Source organism: Sitophilus oryzae, unplaced genomic scaffold, assembly GCF_002938485.1.
Source record: "Sitophilus oryzae breed Bouriz unplaced genomic scaffold, Soryzae_2.0 scaffold_499_pilon_pilon, whole genome shotgun sequence".
NCBI classification, from domain to species: Eukaryota; Metazoa; Arthropoda; class Insecta; order Coleoptera; family Curculionidae; genus Sitophilus; species Sitophilus oryzae.
Genome location: NW_022147083.1, coordinates 4,521,522 through 4,534,309, shown reverse-complemented (window position 1 = coordinate 4,534,309; position 12,788 = coordinate 4,521,522). Strand labels below are relative to the sequence as shown.

Genomic DNA, 12,788 nt, shown 5'->3' with positions numbered 1-12,788 from the left:
ATTACGCCTAGAACAGTCATCAACAACCAATGGCTTCCTCCCTGTAGACGTTTTAGACTCAGAAACAGTTCTACTTTTTCTCTCCTTTCAGAACTCGTACAGGCATATGGGTTTACGCGTCCCAGAACAAGAGTTATAGTACATCAAATTTTACCAGCCGCTGATGATTGTTTGTATGTTGGAATGTGATTGAATACTTGTTTAACAAAACGCTAAAACATAAAACTGTTATTAAAAAAAAATCTTTATTGCTACTTAGAGGACCTTTACACATTTTTGGTTTCTTTTCCATGTAATAAATGTAATTATAAAAAGCAAATTATTACAATAATTAAAAAATATATATTATCCTAGTACATTATTATTTATCGCAATTCGGCGATTAGAGAAATATATACTGCTTCATTTAGTACTCATCACGGATGAAAGGGTGGTCTTTGTGATCATAGGCTCTGAAAAAAAGAATAAACCAAATATTAGACATTCGCTCGTGAATTATAAGTTTTTTAGTCTATTAAGGAGAATTTGCGTGTTTCTAAGTACCAAGCACTTTGCTATACATATCTTATTTAGATTCATGAAAGAAAAATCAAACGCTAACTGTTTCACTGTTTCCAAACGTCAAACTGCTCCAGTCGACTGCGACTGTGACTGGAACAGTATGATGGGGCTTTAGGAGCAGTTGTGCCGTTAATCATTTACTATTGATACACAAGACCACCAGATGTCCTAAACTTTTAAACTGCTCCGAAATGTCACTGATCTTTAAATATTGATCATGGTAGAGATCAACTTTTCAGACTTAGATAAATCATAAACACTATTTTATAGGTCTGTTGGTTAGGACCAAAAGCAAAGTTATGGTTTTAATGTAAAAAATATGAAAAAATGTTAGTCTCTTCTTCAAAAGCGAATATTTCCAAGTAAAATAAAGCTATTGAGATGAACCAAAAAATAAACTACCGAGAAAAGATACACTTAGATCAGCGTTTCTTAAACTGTGGTCCGCGACCACCTGTGTAGGGGGTCCGCCGTCTTATCTATGAACATTTGAATTAATCACTAAATGCATCTAATGCGTAACGATTACGAACATCAAAGCCTCGTAATCATTACGCTTAGCACGTTTAAAGGTCTACTACTTAGTTTTTCATAAAATATTTTTATCGGTTATTAAATGATTTTATTTCAATGACCGTATTTCCAGAAGTTTGCAGATGATAATGGAAAATCAACAACGTCGTTTGATTATAGAGGGTATCAACAAATAGTGTATCGAACTTCAGTGGGCGATTTTACAGATAAAAATAAAACGAAAAATTCCTATCAGAATATGCCCTAAAATGCTTTCCGAAGAAGTTACAGCCCTCGGAAGGTTAAATTAATATAATATACTAGTTGAAGCCTGGCGCATCCGCCACGACATCAGAAAAAAAATACTTCTTATTTTTTTTTAATTAAATGAAAAACAAAAAATCCGGCGACGACAGTTTTTAGAAGAGCCAATTAGCTATCTTTTAGTAAAAAAAGCGACTTTCTAGAGCAAGTCGTTACTTCAGTAGAGACGACAGAGAAAAACGTTAGCATTTTATAATATGTAGATTTTGTTTCATTTTAAGAACAATGGTAAACCTTTTTTCCTGAAATTTAGTACTCTTACACGCATTTTAATGCCAAAGCGAATGGCGATCATGTAAAATTCCGTAACAGCCTTGAAAGGGTACTTTCCATTAGGGTAGAGAGTACTACTGGTGGTACCTCTTTTATCCTTATAGATACAGTCATTTCAATAAATGACATAGAAAGCTAGAACTATTTTACGTAAAAAAGGAATTCATCGTTTATTTCGAAACAATGCACGGTTTTCAATATATTTGCGTTTAAAGGTTACGATGCATTGATTTTAATATTAGTAAAATTATTAAGTATCAGTGAAATGATTTATAATTTTATATTTTATTTGTAGGAAGTCCTAATGAAAATACTGTATATAACAGTAAGGTGACCAACTATACTCATTTACTGAGTTTTGTACTCTTTTTTCGCAAACCGTACTCTTTTCAAATCCTGTACTCTGAAAGTACTCATTTGTATAATTTTATACTCATTTGTATTTCTAAAACTTTTTTTTAGATTATTTTATTTCAATTTTATTAATTAAATATTTAAAATTATTTTGACAGTGATTTTAATTTCACGCGCGCATATTGCTTGCTGTTTCCGGCACGTCAGAGGACAGGGCAAACACCAAACACGAGTTTGACAGTCATTTGAATTTCGCGCGCACATATGGCTGCCGTTTCCGGCACAATTGAGAGGCCGTATTATGTACCTGGGGAAATAGATAGATACTACAGACCTCTTTTTCTAACAACGTCAAAATTACATTTGTGAAAAGAGATGGAGATATCTATCTCTCCAATATTTGTGTACGTAATCCCCAAGCTGATGTGCAGTATGTACTGTGGTATGTACGGCATACTTGACAGTCTTGAGGCATGCGTAGTATGTACGGCAAAGTTTTATGGGAATTCCCTTTCTGTTTAATTAATTTGAAGTTAGAGAAAATCAACAATTTCGTACTTTTTGTTCAAGTTAACAAGATTTGAGGTGTACATACAAAATAAAATATAATTTTATTTTATTTATCTAGTGAAGGTGAAGTTGCATGTAAGTAATAATATTATAGTTTCATTTTAATTTTACTTAAATAATATCAGATTATAATATTTATTTAAAATCAAAATAAAAATTATATTGGTAATATATATTGGTAATATAATTTTTAAGTAAGTAATAATATATTGGTAATATAATTTTTAGATTATTAATTCAAATATGAGCGATAACAAAAGAAGGAAAATCGTTTAAACGAAAATTTAAAAAAGAGTTTCCGTTCATTGTAGTTAAAAATCGAAATGATGACTCCTTGGTTAAATGCACAATCTGCAATAGGGAATTTTCAATTGCAATTCATGGACGTAGTGCAATAACGGCACACATTGAAACTAAAGTACATAAAACGTCTCATGACACAGCAGCGTCAACATCCAAACTGACAACATTTTTTAAAGGGAATACTTTTGGAACTAATGAAAAAAAATTGGCAGTTATGGAGGGTACTTCTGCTTTTCACACAATAATCCATAATCAAAGTTTTGGCAGCATGGACTGCACTACTAAATTATTAAAAAAATTTGTGACAAAAATTTTCTTGTGCGCGAACAAAATGTGAGTCTATCGTAACCAGCGTATTTAATGAATACTGCAAGGAAACGCTATCAGAAAATCTGGATTCTGTATCATATATATCTATTCTATCAGACCCATCGAATCACAATGAAATAAAACTTTATCCAATTTTAGTAAGGTATTTCGATATTAAGAACGGTATTCAAATTAAGATTTTAAATTTGGAATCAATCGAAGGGGAAACATCAGACATTTTGTCTAATCACTTATTTCGAGTTATAACAGACAACAATTTGAATAAGAAAATTTTGGCGCTCTCGGCTGATAACACAAATACTAATTTTGGAGAACGCACCCGTAAAGGTGTCAATAATGTGTACACAAAATTACAAGATCTTCTGAAACGAAATATTTTGGGAATTGGTTGTAATGCTCATATTATATCAAATGCCATCAATACAGCATCAAGTTCAATGTCAATAGTGTGGAAGTAATTATTACAAATATATATTTATATTTCCATCGGTTTACAGTACGGGTAGCAAGTTTGAAAGAATTTTGTGAAGAGGCTGGTGTCCAATACAAAAAACTGCTTGGTTATTCCAAAGTCAGATGGCTTGCCTTAACACCAGCATTAGAACGCGTTTTGCAGTTATATGATCCACTACGTTCATATTTTTTAAGCCTTGACAAATGTCCTACAATTTTGAAGAAATTCTTTCAAAACGATATGTCAGAACCTATGCTTTATTTTATTCACAGTCAGGCGTCGTTGTTTCATAAAATTACTCTACAAATTGAAGAAGATAAAATTTCAGCAGTTTGTATTATATTAAACGATTTCTTACTGCAATGTAAATCAAGATATAATGATGGATTTTTACCACTAATTCTAAAGAATAAACTGACCGTTTTGGAAGATTCCAATCCCGGAATAAAAAATGAATTTATCGAAGAATGGATAGTGAACTTTAGAGCATTAAATTGTTTCAAATGGACCCTTCTAAATAGTAAAATTGAATGGAAAGAAGTTTCATCAGCAGTCGAATTTGTAATGAAGGAAGTAAAAGATATTGTTATTGATGACAATTTTCTCTTTGAAGAAATTCGAAGAGTAAATTTATATTTAAAGGAAGAAAAATTGAAGAAATGGAACGATGAGAAAATAGAACTTGACAAAAGATGGATAGAAATCCTTCGGCATTTTAGAGTAGAACATATCCCACATGAAAATTTAAAAGTTTTAATAGAAATTTCCTTATGTCCAGGTACTAATGCTGCTGTTGAAAGGGTATTTTCACTGGGGAATAATTATTGGAGCAGTGAGAAGTCGCAACTTTCTGTAAAAACATTATCTGCCGTCTTAGCAGTCAAATTTAATATGCAAAATAAAAGTTGTTCGGATGTGGCTACATTATTGGACGAAAATCCGCATTTAGCAAAAAAAATCCACTCCGAAGAAAAATATGTCTTTAAAAGAAAATAGAGTTTTTATCGTTTATTCTTCTTTTTTTTTCACCTATGAAATACTTTGCAAAGCGTACTCTTTTTGAACAAAAAATAGTTGGTCACCTTAATAACAGCTACTTACTCAATAGATGCACAAGCTCTTCCATTGCAATCAAATGTGTTCAGTTGAGCAATATCTTCTTCAGACAACTGGAAATCCCAGATATCGAAATTCTGTTGAATTCTGGATTTTGTCACCGACTTTGGAATAATAATTAGGCCTCTTTGAATACCGTACCTAAAAATTTGGTTCAAGGATAATTTTACCATTAATATAGTAAGATTAAAAAATATATCATAATAAATACAGATACAATATAGTTGTTAAAATGTTGTTATCGAAATAAAATATTTATCATATTTAGATATGCACTCTATTTTAGGCTGTATTTCGTTGTAAACCCAGGTTATCCAGGCTGGTAAAGTAATCTGGGATCGATTCCTGAAAAATATCGGTAAAATACGGAACAGTTTGCTATTATAGTAGAATGGTCAAATATTAACGTTTTTTAGATTTCCAATTATTATGATTTTTCATGTTGTGAAAAATGCTCTAAATGATCTGCTAAGCTTGTAGAACGTGCCCTACACTATTCGTGAAATAGAACGAAGTAAAATGTCGAATGTAGAATGAGTGAAAGGAAGGTTAATCACCGCGACCTTAAAGCCGTATTGTGTCCCCCTCATGGGTGAAGTGGGCCCTCCCTCACGGCCTCGCACTTAAAGGAGCCTCTTTAAATGCAATCCCACCAAACTTAAAATCGCCGTTAATTACAACAATTAAATAAAAACTTACAACAGGCTTTGATGAATGTACTGAAAAAGTCTATGAATTCATAGAAAAGAGCAGTTGTGTGATTACAACGACTTTTAAAGGGAAAAGGGTTCGCAAGAAAAATAAAATGTTTAATTGTGGATCTGTAGATGATGCTATTGCTTCCGCTGGAGGTACATTCAGAATTGATTTTTTTATTACAATGCTTGACGCCGTGATACAAGACATTAACCCAAGATTTACTGCACTCACTGAATATTACAAGAATTGTGGATTCTTGTATGACATAAATAATTTAAAATTTAACCCCGAGCCGGGGTTAAAAAAATGTAACCCCGAGCCGGGGTCAAAAACCCCCAACACTAAATACTGAATACTGTGACTAAGAAATATTTCTTTGGCAATTTTCTTTTTTTTTCTGCCCCCAAACTGTGGTTAACCTCTTCGCTAAAATACAAGATTGTGTTTGCCATAATAAATATAAAGAAAATATAAAGTTTTATTATAAAATTAAATTCTAAGATTTCTTACCTAATTACAACTTGGGCGGGTGATTTACCATATTTAATGGCGATGGCTTTAATTTTGGGGTCTTCCAGCAACTGGGGATCGTCAGGTTTCGCCCATGGTCTATCAGGCGAACCCAGGGGACTGTACGCTGTTACGACGATGTTTTTCGAACGACAAAAGTCGATTAGTTTTTGTTGATTTAAATATGGATGAACTTCAATCTATTAAAAAAAATAAAAACTGGTAAACCTAATAATATAAATTTATAAATCTAATTTTTTCTTTGACCTTTTGTATATTTGTTGGGATTTATTCTTGTGGTTTTAGGCCCTCAATTTAAAACATAATAATTAAAAGTTGTTTTTATTTCTTACGTTTCGACCATTCTTAGGTCTTTTTCAGTCTTCTTCGCGAGTATCTAAATTTAACTTTTCTAACATGTCTTGAAAACCGTCTCTAAAAAACGTAAGTAACGTTCACCGGTCAATGTATCCTCGAAACTGTATGCCCAAGAAAAGTTGATCCAATAATCCTACAAGCTTTTCTTCATTTGAAAAATTCATATTTACAATTTTTGTTTATTTTAATTTACAAAATTTGGATGTGACAGTTTCATATTTCTGAGATCAACGACGATCGAACTTGTTTCCATGGCTAACTAAGTGAAATTAGTCAAGAAAGATAAGAATTGGCTATAACTCAGTAATTTTGTGAAAAAAGAAACATATTATAGCTTATATCTCTGAAAAGCTCAAAAAATGGCGCTTTTTATGAAGTCATGGCCAACTATGGTTTCCATTTAAAAAAACATATGTTTGTGTCATATGTCAAAAATGACAGGCCTTAGAAAAAATCGGAGAACACAAACTCATTAGGGATGTGATTATCTACAACTTTTATCTGAATTATTTCTAAAATCTGAAAGGTCCATATTTATGACCCCACAAAACTGCAATTCTTTCTCCATTTAACAATTTAACCGACTCTCTATCTTCAGTAGTTTCCGAGATACCCATAGAGAACATCGTGGGAAACTCACCCTGTATATAATTTATCCGTCATATTTACACTTGAAATGAAGCTATATTCATTATAATACTGAAAATAAAGCAAAAAAGTATCTCAGTCTCTCAACTCAAAAAAGGCAAAAAGTATACTCTGTAATTCGATTCTGTATCCAGTGCTCCTTTGTGGAACTTTGCTGTCTTTTAGAGTAAAATGAATTTAGTTCTTAATATTAATCGTCCTTGACCACACTCTCATTAACAGAATCATCACTATTTTGTGCCATTATTTTCTAATTTTGAAAATCAAGTTTAAGAAATGTTCCTTGGACAAATTCAGATTAGAGAAGGGTTATACTAATTCCGTGTAAAATATTTTGTGCAATCTGACTAGTCTTCACTAAGCATTTTGAAGAATAATATATATCTAGTCTTTTTGCGAAATTCCGAATTATTCGATACGTCTGCGTCTGCGATATATATAACTGGAATGTTTATAACTTACCTGATTAGTTACTGGAGGAATAGTAGCGTTGGCTAATACCCTTTCGAGTTGCCTCTTGTTGAAATTGGAAACTCCAATAGATTTTGTGAGACCTTTTTGAACCAGTTTTTCCATTTCTTTCCATGTGTCCAAATAGTCAACATCGCTAAACAAAGTTTTCCCACTTTCATCTACGGGAAATAAGTCACCTCCTTCCTAAAATATTTATATACCTTAATATTATTTAAGTACATAACATTACATCAAATGAAATATGGATTAATGTTCTTCTTAATATGTGTATTTATAAAATAACAAAAAAAATCAACTGATTTCAATGGTATCAGACTATAACCACTAGTTTTAATATAAATTCGAAATAAATTTAACAAGATTTAATTAAATAAATTACCTTAAAAGCGTAAGGCCAGTGGATCAAATATAAGTCTAAATAATCGAGGCCTAGATCTTTCAATGTAGTTCTTATCGCTGGTTCTACTAAGTCTGGTCTGTGCATTGTGTTCCATAGTTTACTGCAATAAAAATATAATATATTTGAATGCTATAAAGGAAAATAGCGAAATAGCTTCCTTTATCTATGTGGAAGTTGTATATGTAGAATGTAGAATGTGACCAAGTTAAAGAGGTGGAGAAAATGGAGACAGATCCTCCAGCCTCCACCTCACGGGTTCCTCAGCTGGAGGCAAGCTCCTCGACTGTGAAGAGCGGCACGGAGGGCCAAACTGCAACCGTGGAAGGTTGTGTACCCTCGGAGGAAGAACTGTTGTCAGAGGAGGATGGGAAATACCCTGTCCCCTCTACAACAGGGGTATGATGGGTTATAGATTGTGTGATGGGTTATAGATTGTGTTCTTAGGGAAGGGAGGCACAATAAATATTTAAGGTCGCAGTGATTAACGCCCCCCTCTTACTCATTCTATATTCTACATGTGGAAGTTAGTATTTTCATGAAGCCTAATACCAGCTGTACCGATAATCTATATGAGAGTCATCTACGGATTTTAACATTTTTTTGTTGGTTGATTTTTTGCCCAATAGGGAATATAAAATGGATTACGGTTTAACTCTATGGACTATGGATAAGATTTCAAAATTTGTTTTTATTTATTTATAAAAGAATACGCACAAATCAAAGTAAAACTGAGGATACTCTATATAAAATAATTGAGTATAACTGAGTATACTTTACTATAAAATAATGTTTAAAATATAGTGAATATTTAAATATTAGCTGCTAGTGAAGGTTATTAGAATTATTTTTATCCTCATTAAGGATATTTATATGTTAGAAATATGTATATTAAAGAATTATATGATGTAATAATTATAAACCAAGATAAAGTCACATTGGTTACATAGGCAAATATTTATAATATATTTAAATACAATATAAATATTTGGTTTTGTTTGTCCTGTGTTTGATTTGACACTGAAGGGTTTTAATAATAGAGAGTACAAATAGTTTACATTTGAATTGTCTACATAACGGATATTTAAAATGAACGTTTAAAATATTTGAAAATGTAGAAAGATTACTAATAAGATAACTGAACTATGAATACTGTCAGATAACTAAAACTGACATCGCCTTGTTTTATTGCTTTTGAATATTTTTACGATTTATTTTATGTTTGTACAAATATTGGGTAATTAATTACACACCAAGTAATATCTCGTACTTTTTAACAGTAATAAAAAAGCATACTACTTAGAACCAATAATAGAGTATTGAGAGAACAACACATGTATGCATATCTGGGGGCACGGTAGCATCCCCGCCAAGTCGAGCACAGCCGTACCATCCTTTTCTCGAAGGTATTAGCGACACTTTTGACCACCCTGTAACTTCGTTGTGGATAAGAATAAATATTCATTTTCACTACACTTGAAGACATACTATAGCTGGTTAGGTTACCAAAATATCTAGTAATTATCCCTCATAGTTTATGAATTATCGCTTGTCAAATTTCTTTAATTTCGACATTGATTCACTGATAGATCATCAAAATTCTAAGGTACTTCTAGATGTGTCACAAACTCCAAATTTAGAATTTTAGTTACCTTTAAACTTATAACCAAAGGAATAAATGAAAAATCTTGAAATATCCTTATGGATTAAAAGTTAGCTGTCTAGCCGCTACCGGTAATTGGCTTTCCAGTCGCGAAAAAGGTAGAAAACTAGAATTAATCGTAGCGGTCTCTGATTTTATTTATATATCAATGTACCAACAATAATTCAAGGATTATGATTTTTTTCTAGTCAGACTTTAACTTGTAATGAAGTCCCTATTTATTTTTTTAGTTTAATATGTGAAATGCTAGGTTTGAACATATATCGAGCAAGGCTTAATAGCGCGGCGCGAAAGTATTCCGCTAGTACACCGGGAGGCCCGAGTTCAAGGCTGCCTCAGGGCATAATTTTTTTTATTTTATTTTCGTAAATATTCTGATTTAAAATATTAAATAAATATCTTAAACAATAATTCAAGGATTATGAATTTCTTCTAGTCAAACTTCTTTAACTTCGCCAGTGACTCACTCGCCGTAATCAAAATTCTAAAGCACTACTAGATGTGTCACAAACTTTAAATTTTGAATTTTATGGTGCGATTCTGTATTATTTTGTTACACCGCTGTAAACTTACAGTGGTGTAACATTACATAGGGTGTAAGATTCTGTATCGTCATTTACGCCCTGTATCGATATAACCTTGAGGCGATGTAGAAAATGTAGCTAAATTGCAATTCTGTAACTTACATTACGCTGTAGGAGTGCATACATTCGCTGTAACTATACATCCTAGAGAATGCAGATGTAAATCCAATGTAAATCCTTACATTTGAGGTTAATCAATGTCAGAGACCTATCAATATTTTAATTGTTGCGGTATAAACATAAGGATGTAACCATGGCGTACAGCGCACCCGTACGCGTAATTACTATGTGCTATTGTGCAGAACCAACTTGCTCTATACGCCGGTAGACTTTGTAATGGAGGACTACGCGTTTTTAAATATTTCTAACTATACTAATGTACAGCGCAAGCAAGTTCTTCATCGCAATATTGTTAGTAAATGTGTAAGTAGCCGTGTCTACTTACGTCTAAATATACTCGAGCGCAGATCATGATCGCGATTTGTTTTTTTCTCACGCGCTGCACTGTTCGAAGAAACTTATCATGTTTTAAGCAACTATAATATTCCAAAACTTTCATCAGATGACAGAAAAGACTTAGCTAAATTAGCTACGGGAGAGAATATTGATACAGCATTTTTCGAGAACATGATGGAAACTTCTTCTCCTGACAATGAAATATCAAGTTTCAGTCAAGACAACGTCAGATTTCACTTTGAAATAGATGAAGTTCCATCATCAAATGATATTCCCTTACAGACATCTTCCTTGCCTGAAACGCAGGGGATCGATATCAAACGAGAAATGGCTATGCAAACATTGAGCGCTAATCTCTTGAATATACTTCAAATAATGAAAAACGAAAACACACCGGAAGATATGATAATACGTTTAAATAACTCATTAGAGAGGATTAAAACACCTGCCGAGGTCATGACTTTATTTGCAAAAATGAAGAACATTCGTAGACCGAAGACAATAAAAGTGCAACATACGTCAATAAGCCGAAGAGCTGAAAGGCCTGGATTGACATCTGGGTCTAGAAGAATACAAGCTGGAGCCTGCCAAGAACGATAGAACTGTTAGAAAACGTTCACATGGAAGATCATTAGCAGATGCTGTATCTGCAAATAGAAATAATGCAAAATCACATTAATATTATTATTTTCTTTTGTACACTCGCCTTTTACCAGCTTTTCTTGTTAATAATAATGTGTAAAATAAAAATGTTAAACTAAAACTTTAAAACTAGTTTTTACACTGCCAATTTATTGGTCAATTAAACGATCAAGAGAAATATTGACAATGTAATACTAATAATATTACAATGTGTTAAGTCAACAATAAAATGATAAATAAATTGTCAGTACAAAAGTAAATAAAAGTTTTTGTCTTGGCCTAGCGCGCGTAGCGTAAATATAGTATGTTTAGAAGCTTTTAAACACGGCTACTTAAGCCGGGTCTACATATGTAGCACTCTATTGTATCAGGATCATGTATCACGTATCAAGAGCTTGTATCGTAAGTATGGACGTTTATTTGGGCTGTGTCGACTGAATATGCATATCGTGCCAAAGTAAGCGTCCATAGTTATAAAATTCATACGTACCAGCGTACAAGCGTGCGTATCATTGTATATGGACGGTACAACAAATCACCTTGTATCGTCGTATCATGTTCATCAATTCTTCTCAGCGAACCCTCAATGCCCCTTTGATGATCGGAGAAAAACCGCCTCAAGACGGGTCACGGCGTATCAAGTCAATTGTATCGTTATACTGTATCAAAACACGTCCAAATGACAGATCGTGATACGTGTATCCGATACGCAGTGTTAAGATACGCGCCAAAATTCGGATTGGCATGTATCAGATACGGTACCACAAAGGTGTACCATAAGATCGCGTTAATTCGGCGTCCAAACTAGCGATCATGAAACATGTTGGTGCAACGCGTCGGAGATATGATACACGAAGATGCTACATATGTGGACTCGGCTTTACACGTTTACTAACAATACTGCGATGCAGAGCTTGCTTGCGCTGTACATTAGTATAGTTAGAAATATTTAAAAACGGCGCGGCGTAGTCCTCCATTACAAAGTCTACCGGCGTATAGAGCAGGTTGGCTCTGCACAATAGTACAGATAGTAATTACGCCACCCGTACAGCGTTAGTATAGAATACCATATTATCATAAAACTGTAAAACCCGACCTTACACACTATGTAACGTTACAACACTGTAAGTTTACAGCGGTGTAACAAAATATTACAGAATTGCACTCTTATGTAGCTTTAAGCTTATAATGGAAGGAAAAAATGAAAAATCTCGAAATATCCTTATCGCCCAAAAGTTAGCTGTCTAGTCGCTAGTGGTAATCGACTTTCCGGTGAAGGTAATAGGACGACGGGCGATTGAAGAGAGTTTGTTGAGAATTGTTTCAAAAGTTTTGATTTTTATATAAAGGCACCTGTTCCATCTATCTAAAATATTATCAGCGTTACAGTGTTGCCGTATCATTTGAAAAGTGGTAGCATCTTTGTTATTTTAAATGGAAGTATATTATTACATTTTTGGAAACTACTCTCTTATCTCTGATAGTTTTCGAGATAAAAAATAAAATATGTGTAAAATTGACAAAAAAATAATTTTGAAT

General features: G+C 33.0%; 1 protein-coding gene across 1 annotated transcript in view; it reads right to left on the bottom strand.

The window, feature by feature from the left end:
* Window positions 1-226: 226 nt before the first annotated feature.
* The window catches only part of LOC115886829 (aldo-keto reductase family 1 member B1-like), a 29,200-nt gene continuing 16,638 nt past the window's right edge, over window positions 227-12,788 (bottom strand). Inside the window, exons 3-7 of the mRNA XM_030906135.1 lie at window positions 7,887-8,007; window positions 7,496-7,690; window positions 6,008-6,207; window positions 4,784-4,939; window positions 227-452 (exon numbers count right to left, since the gene is read on the bottom strand). Of these exons, the coding sequence (XP_030761995.1) occupies window positions 407-452; window positions 4,784-4,939; window positions 6,008-6,207; window positions 7,496-7,690; window positions 7,887-8,007 (718 nt within the window). The 3' untranslated portion in view covers window positions 227-406. The remainder of the gene's footprint in view (window positions 453-4,783; window positions 4,940-6,007; window positions 6,208-7,495; window positions 7,691-7,886; window positions 8,008-12,788) is intronic.